Source organism: Aulonocara sp. 'chitande type north' Nkhata Bay, linkage group LG11 (genome assembly GCF_057382095.1).
Source record: "Aulonocara sp. 'chitande type north' Nkhata Bay isolate Kocher_YH1m ecotype deep benthic linkage group LG11, A_spYH_male_GT1.1, whole genome shotgun sequence".
Lineage (NCBI taxonomy): Eukaryota > Metazoa > Chordata > Actinopteri > Cichliformes > Cichlidae > Aulonocara > Aulonocara sp. 'chitande type north' Nkhata Bay.
The window spans coordinates 24,639,001-24,656,497 of NC_141354.1; the positions used below are offsets into that span (position 1 = coordinate 24,639,001).

The 17,497-nt window shown below is 41.9% G+C and overlaps 1 protein-coding gene across 2 annotated transcripts in view; it reads right to left on the minus strand.

Moving 5' to 3' along the window:
* Positions 1–17,497, minus strand: part of grik5 (glutamate receptor, ionotropic, kainate 5) — a 101,801-nt gene that overhangs the window by 15,210 nt on the left and 69,094 nt on the right. For both annotated transcript variants that reach the window (XM_086311300.1, XM_086311299.1), the window contains exons 6-15: positions 15,847–16,025; positions 15,050–15,103; positions 14,105–14,263; positions 13,638–13,790; positions 10,614–10,718; positions 7,961–8,068; positions 3,870–4,073; positions 2,795–2,908; positions 2,124–2,233; positions 1,699–1,872 (exon numbers count right to left, since the gene is read on the minus strand). In XM_086311300.1, the coding sequence (XP_086167426.1) occupies positions 1,699–1,872; positions 2,124–2,233; positions 2,795–2,908; positions 3,870–4,073; positions 7,961–8,068; positions 10,614–10,718; positions 13,638–13,790; positions 14,105–14,263; positions 15,050–15,103; positions 15,847–16,025 (1,360 nt within the window). The remainder of the gene's footprint in view (positions 1–1,698; positions 1,873–2,123; positions 2,234–2,794; positions 2,909–3,869; positions 4,074–7,960; positions 8,069–10,613; positions 10,719–13,637; positions 13,791–14,104; positions 14,264–15,049; positions 15,104–15,846; positions 16,026–17,497) is intronic.

A 17,497-nucleotide genomic window follows, 5' to 3' on the forward strand; every position in this document is an offset into this window, starting at 1 on the left:
TCAGGGCACATATTAAACAAACATGTAGGTCTTATCTGTTCATCTCTAAAATTAAAATATCCTGGCTAAGTGATGCTGAAGAATTATTCATCATTGTCATGTTTCTCAAGAAGTTCTCTAAAAATCCCCAGTTAATGCAAACCCCTTCAGTATGAGCACTAAGAGAGATCCGAAAAAAGTTTATAATTCTCCAATATCACCTTCTGTTCACTGGCTCCCTATTTAATTCAGAATTTAATTTAAAATCTCCCATCATAAAAGGCCCCATTATATCTTAAAGACCACATAATTTCATATTGTAACAGAGCACTTCGCTCTCAGACAGCTGGCTTTCTTGTGGTTCCTGGTTTTTAAAAGTAGAATGGGAGGCAAACCCTTCAGCTTTCAGGCCTCTCCTCTTTGGGACCAGTTCCCAGTTTGGATTCAGGAGACAGACACCCTCTCTAATTTGAAGATTAGACTTAAAATTTGCCTTTTGGCTAAAGGTTATAGTTAAGGCTGGATCAGGGTGCCCTGATCCATCCCTTGGTTATGGTGCAATAGGGTCAGACTGCTGCAGGACTTTCTGTGATGCACTGAGTATTTCTTCTCCATTTTCCATTTCTTTTCACTTCCCGTGTGTATTCAGCAATTCAAATTTGGTTTGCAATCTCTCCTAGTCTGTGTTTTTTCCTGTCTCCCTGTGTTCTCTTTCCCCTCAACCCCGAGCCATCGCAGCAGCCTTCCTGAGCCCAACTCTGCTAAAGGTTCCCTTCCCAATATCACAAAGTTCATGCTCACAGGGAGTCATTTGATTACTATGATCTTCTCCAAAGTACTGTATGGATTTTAACTTACAGTATAAAACCCCTTGAGATGTCTGATGTAGCGATTTGGTGATATACAAATTAACTTTAAATGATTTAAATATTGAACTTTACTAATATTGTATTATTTTCCTATTATCTTCACTGCTTCTACTGTTCAGTAGTTACTGTTTTGTGGTGGGGGTTTGTGTTTAGCAAAAACCCATGCAAGCATCAGCTATTCTGCTCGCTTAGTCTCTGTGGGTAACAACCCATTTTTATGCAGCCTTCTGGTGCAGCCAGTGTTCTAGGTTTTGGTGCTTGTCAGTGTTTTATAAATCAGATACGTTTTAAAAAGCTAAATCATCATCATAGCTATGATTGCTAATGGTTTCTAGATCGAATGATGGGAAAGGTAAATCCTGTTTTGTTCTCCACACAAACTACTGACCTATGTGCAACCAAATCCTATTCAAATATAATTGATAGCTTGCATTTGGCAACATGTAAAATGTATTAGAACATCATACAGTACCTTTTACACAATTTCTCAAAAGTCTGATAAAAAAGGCCAAAATCCCCTCAAGAAAAATACTCTTTGAATGCTGCTTTGAATAATAATCTGTGCCTGTGTTATAAAAAGAGAAAATCAATAAAGTAGCTGACTCCTTCTTCCTCACTCACTTCCACATCCAGCCGCGTCTTAAATTTATATTGTAGAAACTTTTCCCTTCAGCGGAGGAATCTGTAATCAGCCTACTAATGTCAACTCAGTATAAACAGCTTTCTAAACAGTGAAGGACAAACTTACGAGTGAAGAGACAATGAATGCAAGACATATTTCTGAGTAGGCGTGGACTTTATACTGGTTGACAAACACAAACAAATGCATTGTAATCATATTATAACTTACCACACTCCACTAACACATCTGGTGGATAAAGCTCTGGGCATTATTTCTGATCCCTGCTGCATGAAGCCTCCAACAGGGAACCACAAGCTGTTTCCCAGAGTGTACTGGTTTTCCAGCATGTCTCTGCGCTCACGAAGACATGGGTGAGGATTGTACCACTCGTAGGGGCTTAACCTGATGCGAAAAATAAAGGTAAAGTAAGGTGACCTCGAGGACAAGCTGCAACACAGTAATGTACCTCCGTCACATCACTCAAGTCATCTCCAATCAGTCACTCGACCTTTGTCAAAACTGTCTGCAGTAGGTTGCATAAGGTAAGAAATTTCAATATGTGACAGGTGACTTGTGTTCAACAAGATAAAAAATGATGGAGCTCTGATGTGAACTGCAGACAATCAGTACAGTGTGTGATGTAATGCACTGACCTTGCAGCCAGGAACAGCACACAGCTGACAGCCAGGTAGGCGAGCAACATGAAGAGCCAGACGGCTGGAGAGAAGGGATCGAGAAAGGAGAAATAACCGGGCTTCCGACCCTGGTGCATAGAAGAGAAGAAAGAAAAGTAGAAAGCTGTAGAAGCAGAGACAGATGGTGACTAATGGACATACAGGAAGCTACAATCTGTTAGAAAACAAGGTCTCAATGTCTCAGTTGTCAGGGAGAGTCCCCTTTGCACCACAGGAGGGCAGTGTCCTTCACTGCACTTTGATACTAAAGTCTGCAGTGCTAATGCTACAATCCATAAACACTCTGTTTCACAATGCCTGGTGCTGAAGCATACTTGGCTTAGATCCAAAGCCTCATTAGCAATGTAAAGCTGTTGCCCAGTTACAGCACACTGACTTATTGAGCAATATGAATTATACCTATAAATTTCAGTGTGGCCTTAGTGGATGCAGCCTGCAGGATACTGCAGACATACAATCATCAGCTTCGAAGATAAGATTCCTTAAGCTTCATTTTAACAAGTGCAAGTTGTCGTTCTCTGTATGACCCAGTTGGCAATAAAGCAGTGAAGGTAAAAGAAATAAAATCCAGCACAAGATCTGTAGCGAGTATCAGCCAGTGTGTGCACAGGCCTAGATAACACCCTCACCAGTTGAACTCTGTACAAGATGCTGATCCCCAGGGTCATGAACGGCTTAGAAAAGTCGATAACTTTCTCTCTTTCTGATGTGATGGTGAAACCTGCCACGGCCAGGTCTGCTTTCTGGAAGATTTGTGAAGATAGATTTGTGGAAAGAGAGCGAGAGAGAGAGAAAGTGAATGAGAGGCAAGAAAAAAACAACAACAAATGGTCAGGTAGGAGTGCAAAATAGACGGACTAATGTAGCACTCTTCTTGTTCAAAATGTTTATTTGAATGATGAAAAATTAAAAGTTTGACTATGCACTTGAAAATACATTTGCAGAAACATACAGAAGTGCACTCTGCCTCACACCCATTACCCACCATAAAAATGAGGCTAATTGCGAGTAAGCACTGGGTGACTGGTCTTTCCACCTGTATAAAACCTTGCAGGTCTCTGGTTGCACTGCCTCCTCTCCATCTCTTCCATTAAAAGCTAATTGATGAACATGGACCGCTAATTAGAGCTGAGTGATCAGGCAGTGGGGAGGGCAGGGAGAGAGGAAGCGTGGAGAGCTGGGGGAGCACCAGTGTGGCATGCCCCACATGGGGACCACAGCCTGGTAATTGAAGTATACCGTATGGTAATTAAGCAGAGAGGGGCTCTCATTAGCCTGCCTCAACCAGAGTGTCTATCAGAGGCACACTAGGCCTGGACAGAAAGAAATGGGGAGGGGGGGGGGGGGGGGGGGTGTTACAGAGAGGAAAGATGGTGCAGACGATTTTTAGGCTATGTTACCACTCTCTTTTGGGGAATTATCAAGTCAGCTTTTGTCCTAGATAAGAGTCTTACTCCCCTCTGAGGGCAATTTGAAACATGGGTAGTTACAGCAGAGTTGTGGTTTGGGGCTACAGAGCAAGTGTGAGTGTGTGTGTCTGGTGTGGCAGTGTGTGCATACATAGTTGTCTGTTCATTATACGCCTCCTTTTGTAGGGAAACTGCTTAGAATATTAGTGCATGTTTCTGTGTTTCTGGAGTGTGCATGTGCATGTGTCTGTGTTTGTGTGTGTGTAACACTTGGAGAGGGAGTGAGAGTACTCACCCTGTTGATTAGCTCTCCAACCATGCCAGTCCAAGAGCCGTTGGGCTCTGGGGCCCCATACAGGCCATCATCCACCAGCTTGATCTTGAAGGAGAATTTCAAGATGTCTGCCAGTTCCCTCAGCATGTCAACACAGAAGCCCTCATACTGGTCATTTCCCTGGAAGTCTTGGTAGTTGTCTTTACGCATCACATATGGGTTCTCCTGAACATGAGGGACACATGACGAGGTCTCAGTCCAAAACTATAAATATCTGCTTGATCAGAGATTATTTGCTAGATTAAAGCAATGGCTTGAAAGTTTGGGGGAATATGCTTATTTGCTCTCTGGCATGAAGACACACAAGAAAGGAAAAAAGTTAGAGTGTTAAGTCAGGATCACTACAGCCAAAGGGAGATTTATATTTCTATCTGCAGGATTTTATGTTTGATGACATAGCTCTGTTGTGGGCCATCCTTCATACACATATGTGGAACGTCAGAGGCCCGCAGAACAGCAGCAAGAACCTCAGCACAAAACAAAGCAGGCATCAAAGAAGAAAGATACGGCGCTGATTATGTCAGATATAGCATGAAAGAAAGAGAGGATTTGCTGAGGATTGGTCTGCAGGCTATAGTAGCTTCAATGGCGTGCCCTGAATGAAATAGCCAATTGGATGTGTAGGAGGGTGTCAGGTGAACAGTAGAGCCAAAGAGGGCCAGCACTGAGATCAGCTGATCTGCCTGGATCAGAGCTGAGTTCACTAAAATAAAAGACAGCTAAGCAAAAGGCCGGAAACACGATGAAACTCGCAATGAGTTTCACCTACAACTCATTCAAAGTTCACTTATATTGAGGTTTATGCAGAAAGATGACCACTGACAACATAATGTTAACTTATCTGCTATTTTGGTGTGACAATAATGGTGACAATGAAGGATCAAGTGAGTAAGCCCACAGTCACTTGGGCCTAGACCATATGGCAACCACCAGATGAGGGAAAATGAGTATTCCCTGATTCTCTTTGGCTCTCGGAGGAGGCGGACGCATCTTTCCCCCTCTCCCTCTCTTATCTTCCCAGCTGCTGCTTCTATGTGTTTGTCTAATCTCGTCTAACTCTAACCCTCAAAGAGTTTCCCAGTCTTGTTCTCTAAAACCTAAAGAATTATGGATTTGATCAACTGGTCCCGTAACGGAATTGACACCCTGCTGGGCTTGGAAGAGCCCAATTGTCCTGCGGAGACATTTGCTGCCGGATACTCGATGGTCGGTTGCGTCGTGTGTCTGGCGACACTCTCGATGGAGGACAATGAACGACATCTACCAATTTGGAACCACAATAACAGAGTTCGGGCTGATTGAAGCTGGCTTGGACCTGCTTGGTCTTGCTTATCAAAGAACAGGAAGCGGCTACAGCTGTTCAAAATCCCATAAGGCTGGCCGACATGATAGACGATTGGCAGGGGTGTGAGTACTCAGACTGAGTTTTGAACGCAATATGGATAAGATCTTGGAGAAGAACAACGGGAATTGAGATAATTGGTGACCAGTAACGGACATTAGACCAACTGTAAAAATTGGATGCAGTTGTTCGCACTAAACTCAAACATTCACCATCTCCACTCATGGAGCTGACTGGAACAACAAATTCTTCCCATGATAAAAGGATTGTTGTCAGAACTCTTTGTACCTCCTTCAAGGCCACCTGGGTCCACTGGACACTGTTGACCTTGTTTAGCCGGACGTGGTGACACTTCCTCTCAGCTGAACACGGACAAAACATGTACACTGATATTGATACACCCTCACTATCACCCTCCCTCCCCCGAATCCAACGCCTCCTCCCATGCTTACCCCCCATCCGATGTGGACACCGGATCAGCTGGAGGCGCAATAGAAGATTGCAGCGGTCCCAGATCAGCTGTACACACTGGAATACTCTTCCATGTTGCTTGTCTGTGTTTTATTGTGTTATGGTGTGTTGATACCTGTGGATTCCTGTATTATCCTTTTGTGTTACACATTTCGAGGTTTTTTTTCCCTTGCTACCTAGCCTGACCTGTCTCCCCAATGTGATGTTTGTGTATTGTATGTACGGTCGGCAAGGTCTGTCATCTCGGTTGTGGGCAACTGCAACTGACAAATAAAGGCTATCTCATCATCTCATCTCATGTCATTTTCAAGTGGTTGCTAGAAGTTGCCAAATCACCAAACCCAGCTCTGGGGGGAAAAACAACTTGCATTCTGCTGCAGTTGTAGTTCGCATGGAAGTGACGGACGTCCTACAAACACAGTACAGCTACTCTCCAAGCTGTAGTGAAACTGAAAAGTGGATGCAAGCTGGAAATGGAGTAAAAGTTGTGCCCTTTGAAAAACGCTAACTGCAGTGCTGAGGCAAAACTTATTACTTTGAAGGCAAGCCATCTCTATTTCTGGTTTGTGTCAGGCTTTATCAAGCTGTACTACCGCTTGGTGAGTACAGTACTAGCAAGTATGTGAAAAGCTACAGGCATCCATGGCAACCTGTTAAGAAACAAAGTAATCACTAGAAAGTTTTTGGTGCACCATCTTCTTTGCAACCAATTTCATCCAGCAAAAGCCAGAAACCTACAGGAACTACAGTACAGGCAACCAGTCTGGTAATACAGGTTTCCCTAGCAACCAGTAGTTTTCTCACATCCAGTATGGTGGCGTAATGTGTCCATGATGTCATGTGAGAAACCTCAATACTTATGCTATGCTATTCTGCGCTAACTGGCTTTATATTTACTCCACAGTCACATATGGTATTGTGTTCTTCGCAACAAGCCAAATAACCATTTTTCCAGCGACATGGGAATGCCAGCACTTTTCTATTAGGGAATCACAGACAATTTTGTAAAAGCCTGAATTTGTGTCTTCAAAGATAACTCTGGCAGTCATTTCAAATTAAAGGCACTTAAAAGAGAAGACATTTAACATTGTAATCATTTTACTTATCAAAAGGTGCATTAATTAGTTTTTCCTAACTGAAAAGGCTAGAAAGCTTTTTTTAAAGAACAATACACAGATGCATCTTGGGAATTTTAGAGTTGTTGTTCTTGGAGCTTGCCCAGTGCTAAAAGTCAAGATATCTCAGCTTGAGCAGAATCAATTTAGACCATTTTTATCTCCCTCTTGTGAGTCCCCTACAGTTATGGAAGTCCAATACTAAATTGGTTTAAAAGACATAAATTGGATTGTGGAAGATAGCTACAGACATAGGTAAGGGTAGAAAAAACCATTCAGTAACCACTGTCTAGCCACGAAATGGATCGACGCAGAAAAACCAGGGTATCAAGGGAAGGCAGGCGGTGTTCTTGCAGATCTGAGCAGTGCGCCAAATGTATTGACATAAAAAAAAACAACAACAATTGTTTCATAAAGCTTGCATCATGTGTCTAAACCAGCCCAAACCCTCTAACACACAAACAACAGTGAATTTGTCTACATCTTGGGAGAATACAGCAAAATGGCTTTTTCTTTACTGCTAAACATCTTCATATCTGACACAACCCAAGAAACAGAAACAAGATGTTTTCTTTCCCTTTCCTTTCCTTTTTTTGTTCTTTCTTGTTTTGTCCTAAAGCTCGAGCTGCTTCAGATGTTTTCCATGTTTATTTTTAATTTCCCCCATAAACGGCGTAATGTTCGCTGTTATGAAATTTGGCTTCAACAGTTACGCATCATCAACAATCAACAGACTGATTTAGAAAAGGCTAATTAGCTAACACAGTGTGCTATCACAGGATGTTAACAGTATTTTAGGATTCAGTGAATTTGAATCTATCTTTCTGGGTGTTTCTTTCACATTTCTACACCAACCTGTAGATATCAATCATATGTCCAAACCCTACAAGGAGACAGCTTATTGGGTTTGGACATAATCAGTAGACCAGGACTGTAGCAGTCTGGTTTTTAGTTACACATCTCCCTCGGTGATCTGTCAGTTTCTATGACAGTTACAGCGGCGACAGCAAAATTATCAGAAACAGACCACAACACAGCACGAGCTCCGGCACAGCCTGGGAAGCAACAAAAAAACAACTCTGATCTCACTAATGTGGAGCGTCAGAGAGCAGCCGTGACCTTACCAGTATGGTGGTGACAATGAGGGTCTTGTTTGCCAGTGTCTCTGAGACATTAATATCCAGACTGGTGGAGTTCATTGCCAGGGTGTTGTTTGAGTACCAGATACCGATCTAACATGAAGAAGAAGCGTGACAAAAAATAAGCTGTTATTGTTAGATAAATAATATACAGCAGCTGTTTTATTGTTAAAAACACCTTTTGCACGTTTCATGTTTTGGGACTTGGGCTCCGCACTGTTAGATTCTGCATATGCATAACGAGTTAATTGTTCCCCACGGAGCCGTATATGTACTCGCAGTACTATGCACCACTTTGGGAAAAAAAGCTCCTGTTTATAAGCAGAGCAATGAGCTGGGACAAGATGGCAAAGGCGGTAATGAAAGGCATTCATGATCAGAAGTTCCACTGTAATTTTTTTTTTCCCTTACGCACACCTTTTTTAAATTGCATAAATACTGTTCCCATATTTCCATTTTATGGAGACTGTAAAGTCACTTAGGTACATAAGTGTGTGATTATGACCTAACCAATCCGCTGGGTGGAAAAGCAGCTCGCAGAGGCATTTCTTCAGGAGATATTACTGTACATCTTTCAATAGGTCAAAGAAGAGGTAATGACTCCACAGACAGAATCACAGCTTTCCTGTGACACTCTTTATCCTGCCCTGACATTTAAGAGGAGTTTTTTTATCTGTGATCCACCGCTGCCTGCCTGGAGTGTGGGTGCCGCTGTGCAGAGAGAGGGGAGGAGCAGAGTTAAAATGTTCATTACCTCGAGTTAACACTCAACTAAGTAAAAGTCTACCTCTAAGTATATGTAGCAGGTGGCATTTTGTGTTAACATGGAAAACAGCTGGCCAAGTGCAGAGCCCAGGAAGACATTAAGAGGAGGTGAAAAAGAAGTGTTTCCTCCAGCCAATGAACTGCAGCGTAATTCCCCCTCAGTCGGAGGCTGCAGTGGTGTGTATACTTCATTTAGTGAATGCAGGTGGAATGCACTTAGATTTCCACCTGCCCTCACCTTTCCTTCTAGCTTACTCATGTGGACTGCATTGTCACAATAATGTACCAAAATGCTCCTGAACACCTCATTTGCTGCTGGGCCTGCCAACAGTTTGGTAGCATTGTCCAACTAGCCTAAACTAATCTGCTGTGGCCTGTGCTTGACTAGTTCAAGAGATCAAACTCGAAGCATGAGACTTTAAAAAGTTATTTTTATTATTATTACAAATTCAGCAATTAAAAAAAACACTATTGCTCAATTATATTCATTGTCAAGTAAACACAGTGTTTTTCCTGCTACACATTGCTGTGTATCATCCACAATACTCAGTGTTTGCTTTCCAATAACTATATCTACATACTGCCAGTCAAATAAAGTTAAAGCAGGGGCACATTAAATATATGTTTTCACTTTTAGCATTAATTAGTTTGTTCCCATATTCTGGCTTTAAATGCTGATTAGAGTGTGCTGCTAAATGGTGCCTTCACTTGTTCCTGTGATTTAGAGCCACCGTGCCGCCCCTTTGAGCGTGTCTCTGTTCGAGAGGACGGTTGTAGTTTGGTGCACACTGCTTGTCAGTGAATTCTAGTCTCTTTGAAGTTTTGTAATCTGTTGCTGCACCCTGGAGACAGTGCCAATGGTGAACCTGTTTTCTCTGCTCATTGATATTCCTTCTACCACAGTTAAGGCTGCACTTTGTTTAGAAAAACTATTCTGTACTCTTGGTTTGTTTAGAGTAGGAAAGGGAGCACAGAATTCATTTTTTCTTCATTTTAACAAGACAAGTTAGGTAGGTTTGTTAAGAGTGTGCTTTTTGTTTTAATTGTTTTAATTGAGTGTCCCCCGAGTTCTCCACATGAGCTGTGCTTTATTTGCATTTCACTGTGAAAACTTAGCTCATTAAAATTGCTAACTTCGGTTCTACTCCTGTCCAACATGGCCGTACTGTGAAGGTACATTTCTGTTGAAAGGGAATGGGAGATGATATTGATTCATGGCCCAGCCTTTAATGTACTCAAACCTATCTGATTGTTAGACTACACCTACACCTCTGATCCATTTCTGTGAAAAAAGATGAGCACAAGATTTTCAAGGAACCATCATTGATCACATTAGTGTAGCTTATTGCAAGCTACAATCCAGCTCAGAGTTCAATTAAGGACAGAGTCCAAATCAAATACGGATTAAAACTAAGCCTAAAGCAAATCCAGTTCTATACGAGACAAAAACAAACACCAGAGCAGAGCTGCACACCTGTCTGCTGTGCACTGAGCTTAAGGCAAATATCAAACACAGATTTTTGCAAACCAATGTCAAGCTATTGTTTGTAAACATAAAAAGAAAATAAATGTGTCGTTTATGACACAGAGGTTTTATATTTTTAGATCAGAAAACAAATAATCGAGCAAATCTTTAGGAAAATAGCTCCCGTGCTTTAACACTCCACATTTGTAATCAGTGAAATGTAGATTTAATTCAAACTGAAACCACTGTTCAAACATGAGCCGCATCTCAGATAAAACGTATATCACAGAGTAAAGATATGGTTGCTATCAGTGGAGGCTTTCTGAAATGAGACAAGTGACCTGTAACTAACCCAGAACCTGAGGGCAATGTGACCTGGCTGCTGCATGATAGCAGGTGACTTCTGACCTCTTTGTGGCCTCCTCTGTGTTTCTCCAGGATCCGCAGGGTGTAGTTGGTCCTCTGACCTTTGCTGTTAAACTCCACTCGCCCTGTCAAACCATCGTACTCCACCTGGCAGGTAGACAGAGAGTGAGGTGAGGAAGTATGACAGAAGCATGAAGGAGAGAAGGAAAGGTAAGAAAAACAGAGAGTGGAGAACACAGAAAACATGAAAAGATGTGGAGAAATAAACTAAGCCAGCATTCTGCATAAAGCAAACATACTTCTTCTCACTAGCGGTCATGGTTAGACAGAAAGTATCACCAGTGATCAGGAGGAAAGAGAGGGAAAAAGACTAAGACAGGCAGAGAAAGCATCTGAGGCTGGACTAGACAAGGATGATCAGTTTTGGATCAACTAGGAGAAACTGACTGACGAGAGGCTCAGGCAGAGCAGCAGAGAGGGTCAAGAGCTCTCTAATAAGACTCAGACCTGCAGCTCACAGCTCAGCTCCCTCTCTTCAAAAGCCAGGTGCTGGCACAGTAAGCGAGAACTATGATGAATGGCGCAGCGCTGAAGATGGAGCACACCATGATGTTGACTAACAAAGACAGATGTCGGGCCGGTGGGGCGGGGGCAGTGAGAGATGAGACTCGAGCTGCCTTGACAACAGGTCGTCGATGAGAGAAACAGACGACCAGAGATGGGAGATGACAAAGAACAACAAAACACAGAGGTTACATGCAACATGAGATGAGGATGATACACATTTCAGCTGTACTCTTCTCATTTATCAATATTTCAGTTAAAAGAAAACTAAACAAAATGACGAGTCATGAATAATTATGAGTCTTTTCTGAACACATGCTGCTAATGCAATCCCTTCTCAAGTGGTAGCATCTTTGCTTTTCTCTGCTTTTAATCACTATGAAGAGGAGAAGCCATCATTTTTATCTGTCTGTTTCTTTTGTGTGTCTTTATGGTAAAATGTGATCTTGACGGTGTAGAAACTGCTGTGGCGTGTCTTTATACTACACCTATGTTTGGAGATTGAATAAGTCTATTTATTGGATTTTTCATTCAGTTTTTTTATATGCTACAAAGTACCAAGTTTTTGTAGCGAGTTTTTGGAGAATTTACATCTAATGTGTGTATGGAAGTGTGTTTGTATTAATGAATGCAAGACCGAGTGTTTGACTACGTGTCTGTATGCTACAACATTCATATTTATCTTTAATTCATGGTTTTTATTCGAACTGTGAAACACTTTGCAATGGTAAAAAGTGCTATAAAATAGCTATTATTGTCATTATTGTTTTTATTACTATCATCATTATTAATAATAGGCCTGAAAGACAGATAAAGTAGATGAGCATATTTTTTCCTTGGTTAAGAAAAGCAACTTCACAACATCAAACCAATCAAGACAACTCTTGAGGAAATAGCCGTGTCATTATCAAAGACAGAATCAAGAGAGACCTTTGTGAGGGTTTACAACAAGCTGCAAACTACTGGTTACACTCAAGAACAACAAGGCAAGATTGGAGAGAAAACATCTGAAAGAGTTTGGTTTGAAAACCATTCTACAGACTGATGAAACATGAAGAACTTGTTTCATCAGTATTGAAGAGAGAAACAGCTCATCATCTGAAGCATACGACATGAGCATGCATGGCTGCCATGGGAACCACATTATTGGTGTTTATCGATAATGTTACTGCAGATAGAAGTAGCAGGATGAATTCTGAAGTGTACAGGGCTACGCTCTCTGCTCAGATTCAGCCTAATGCTGCAAAACTGATTGAACGGTCCTTCACTGCGCAAATGGATAATGACCCGAAGCAAACTGCAAAAGCATCCCAAGAGTTTCCAAGGCAAAGAAATAGGATATTTGTGAGTAGCCAAGTCTCCAAATCTCGTGATCACAGGTCATCAGAGCAGTGTTTCAGTCACTGAAGGTAAAACCAAGTGCAGGGAGCCCCACAAACAAGCAGCAAGTGTAGGTGGCTCCAGATAAACCATGGCAGAGCATCCCGGGAGGGGAAACACAGCATTTGGTGATGTCCATGGGTTCCAGATATCTGGGAGTCAAAGGATTTTCAGCCATGTATTAAAAGCAATTCTCAAATTTGAAATTGTGTTATTTGATCCAATTATTTTTAAGCCTCTGAACAAGGGGAACTGTGTTTGACAGTGTCTGTAATTCCTAAACAATTAATGTGACATTTGTGTTAAGCCCTGTGAATTAAAGCTTAAAGTCTATACTTCAATCACATTTTAATTGTTTGAATTAAAATCCACTGTGGCGGTGTACAAAGACACAATCACAAGAATTGTGTTATTGTCCAAATACTTATCAAACTAACTGTTTGTTGTTGTTTTTCCCCTGGGAGTCTGTTTTTCTCTGTGTGTGTTCTCCAAATGTAGTCTTGGAGAACTCAGCTCTAGCAGAAAACATCATAAAGGAGGTTTTGAATAATTTGTCCAACACTGTAACCTAGTTACAGGCACAAAATGTGACAGGTGTGTGTCTGAGATCAAAATCCACATCGTGAGCAGCGAGTGGGGTGGATCATTAACGCGCTGATGGGAGCGGCAGATGGTCACAAAATGATATTTCGTTTTTGCTAACCAACATTCCCAAACATTAAGAGTCAGTTTAATTTCACATAAGGAAAATCCTCAATTTTTTATGGCTGGAAACAGCTCATATTTAGTCTTTCCAATAATTAACTGGCTATAAAAATTATGGTAGGTTTATTTCCATCGACTCAGTACTCCAAGTGCGGTAACTGTTTCAAGCTCTAATTGAAGATGTCACCTGAGGCTTTGTAGAATAGCAATTTTAAAACAGTATTTTCTGTGTTTTCTCAAGTTTAACCTACTCTAAAAATAAATGCTAATTGCAGCAACACTAATCTTACTAGCGTTAATAAATAGGAGTCGCAGTTTACTCAAGGATGTTAAGAAAAGCGTGAATGTAAAAAGAAGATTAAACTGATGTTACATCTTGTTTCCTGCTTTGGACATATAGTAAATATGGAGCTTTACCATGCGCAGATAGTTCATAAGACTGGTCCCGTGTTGCCAGATCTGAGGTGAGGTGCAGCTGAGTGGCTTCACTCCAATTTCCTGACTGCGGTTCAGTTCCCTCACTGCCCCCACTACCACGTGCACAGCGTCAAACATCAACGCTGAAGAAAGCTGTGGAAGGTGGAGAGGGGAGGCGGGGGAAAAGTGAGATGGATAGAAACAAGAAGAGAGAAAGAGAAAAGGCAGGAAAATAAGAAGAGGAGGGAAAAGATGTAGAGGTTCGAGTAAACCAATGGGGAGGAAACAAAGATGGATACATCAATACCCATTAAATACAAGCAAAAGACTAGCTGGAGTCGTTTAAGTGCTCCATGAATCAGTGTGAGGAATAAAGTAGCTTAATGTTGTGTGGCATATAAAAAAAGCATTAAAAATTAGCTCTAATAGCGTGCACGCATGAGTACTCATGGGCTCGAGATACTGACCGCAGGGCCGGGGTACGTTAGGTCACAGCCCTCCCTCCAAGACAGATTGAGGCTCCTGATGAACTCCAAATAGAAGGGATGGGTGGTGTTAAACATGGAGAAGCCGACAATGTTGGACTGCTCATCGACTATGTCATCCAGTCTCAGCAGGGGGAAGTCCTACAGAGGAAGAGGAGGAGGAGGAGTGGGGAGGGTGTTTGCAGGAAAAAGAGAAAATTGAGGTGTGTGACAGGGTGATGTTGACAGGCTATCAAATCTTAGCACAGAAGAAAAATACTGTGCAATAGAAGAGGGTGGTAAAGAAAAAAAGAGGCTACGGGGAGTGACAGCATCTAATCTCTGATGGAGAGCTAGAAGAAAAGCGGAGACTGAGATACAAGGAAAATAGAGGTTAATGGAACAGAGTTTTCTTTCTTTTTTTTCAAAGTAATATGCATACAAGTACATCTAAAAGCACAGGACCACATCCCGCACAGAGGGCAGAGAGAGGAAAGTGAAAAAATAAAAATCAGACGCGCAACATAAAATGGTACATTTATTCAAACGCTTGAAAAGGAGGGGAGCATATCAAGGAGAAGGATGAAAACACCGCAAGCTTCGGGAAGGTGGCGGGTGGCAGAAGAAAAAGGGCACATCACATCTGTCATCACCTCCACCCCAGACCCCCACTTTATTTTCTCTTTTCCTCCCACCATCCTCCTCTGCACATCCACATCTTCATACAGTAATTCGTTTTTCAAATGTCTCCCTCTTCTTTCTTCTTCGCCGCTCTCTTTTTTTCCCTCACCTCTCTGTACTTCCACCTATTGAGTACTTTCTTCCTGTTAACACCTTTGCTGGCTCATAAAGGGACAGAAAGAGGAGGAAAAGCAGGAGAGAGGAAGGAGGAAAAATGAAGGAAGAGAGGACAGAAGAAGGGAAGGGGAACAATTTGCGTACTCTTACCATTGTGGTGAGGATGTACTTATAAAATGCTGATGTCATCCCAAGCTCTGACGCCTGCGAGACAAAAAGAGAGAGGGAGAGGAAATAAGATCAAACAAGTGGAGAATGCGGAAACGGTAGAATAATGGAGGATATGGACGGATTGATAAAGGCAAAGAGGGGGCAAAGGAGGAGAGCTACTGGACAGGCAGAGAGGAAAGGAAGCAGTCGGGGTACAAAAGGGGAGAGGGTGTGAGGGAGAAAAGTGGGGAGGGGGTGGAGAGAGCATACGTTAATCACAGTTTTACATCATCAGGCTAACACTAGGACATTTCGCTGAGGGCGGGCAGCGGCTCAAATATACCCAGTAAAAACATCCCATACACATTCAAGCCATGACTCACTGTGCTGGCTATCGGCGTTACAAGCCGTACCATGAATCAGAACAAGCTTGGGTAACATCTGCACCACATCCCAGCAAAAGATGTTCTTTTGTCAAATACTTTCATAAGAATGTAAGTGATCGTTGCTGGCAGACACGCATAAATATTGTTCCCTATGCAGCTCTGGAGGGCAGAGAAGGTAAAAATAGATGTTAATTCAGTAACAACAACAAATGTGTAGCCTGTGGAGCTCCGAGCGAGTTGTTTTATTATTTTACAGATGGTGAGCTCCGCATGCCCTTCATGTGGGTACATAAAAGAGAGATATACGCGAACCCCCTTGAGACATACTGCTTGCACTGTATGCAAGAGTAGCTTCGACTCCTGAAAATGTGTAGGTGGCTCTGGGGAACGTATTGACGTTTGCGAACTCACCTTCTTGAGGATGAGATAGGAGACGGAAGCGTTGGCGTCAATGATGATCGTGGCCACTTTGTCGTCACGGATCTCCTTCAGCAGAGGCGTAGGGTCCAGGTTGTCATCTAGCATCCTGACTGACAGGGTCTCCCGGGAGATGAGAAAGCGGCGAACCAGTTCCTCCAATCTCAGCAGGCCTGAGGGAGAACGAAAACAGGGACGAGGCGCGCATCAGTGTCTGTATCAGTAGATACGACTCGTGTTTTTCAAAACGTAACCAATGCAGGACATTTGAAAATCTGATTTATCCTGGAATGGTCATATATTAGTGTCTCGTTGCAAAGCATGATTGATGGGTTGTCTAAATCCCCAGGAAATGAAATATCATTTAATATGAAGTCTGCCGCGTGTTCCCATTAACCATATCTCTCACTAGGACTTTTTTTTTTTAATCTATTGTAATTCCGACAAAAAAGATTTTTCTTATCAGCTCTGCCTTGTTTGTTTGTTTCCCTCTTAGTTAACAACCTACTTGACATACGGCATTTTACAGAAATATGGAGAAGAATTATGCGGAAAACAAGTGATTTGTTTTCGATGCTGATAAGTGCCACCGTGCTCTCGCGACACCTCAACTGTGACTCAAAGGTTGCATTTATTTTCCAATAAATCTATGACTCCAGATGAATCTGTCAGCTCAGGGTACGTCTGTTTACACCCAGGGATGTTCGGGACAATTGTTATGCAGAGGTTATTCCATCAATCCGGACGTGCATAAAAGATGCAGATATGCATTTTAACAAGTTATGGGGATTTGTGTTATTTTTCACCTCTATCTTCACTACATGTAGTTAGATTTTATATTTACGGTGTTGTGAAAAAAAATCTTGAATCAGCCCTCGTTTCTTTATGCTTTGCTTCCAAGGAGATAGACTATCTTGTAATCTGCTAACATGGTTTTCTTCAATAATTCTCCTGAAAGTCCTTTGAAGTTTTTCTTTGGACATTGGCTGCTTTGTCACTCGTTTTCAGTCTAGTCCTTGTATCTGGGAGCTTTCACATGAATGTTTTTTGTTACTTAACACACACCTATGAACCATTCAAACCATTCAAAAGACTTCTAACTCATGTCCAGATTAACAGACTCAACTTTTTGGGATTAGCAAAAACTAATCTTAAATTGTATCTTTAGGCACTTTGTTGGCAGCCTGACACAACAGCACAGAAAATCGTTCCCATTTGTCAGGTAAACCTATGAAACATGGCAAAGATAACATAGTTTGACAGGCATAAAATTGTATTTTTGTACCAACAGTTTGATTCTTAATGTCAGCATGGTGTGCAGTGTGTCCTCAAGAAAGATAAAGGAAGTGGAGGACTAAAAAAACATCTCAAGCTGATGAACAGTACCAGAGAGTCATATTGTTAAGAAATTTTAAAAAAAAATCCATCAAAGATCTGAACCAAGACCTGAGAGATGAAGCTGATCCATCCACTGTTCACTGAAGCCTCGTCAGAAATGCCGTCAGTGGACGGGTGGCTGTCAAGAAGCCATACTTAAAAAGGTTAAACAAGGCTGAGGTACAACAAATTACTCAGGAATGGACTGAATATCAGTGATAACAGGTCTTGTGGAGTGATTAATCCAATTTTGAATTTTTACCCAGAC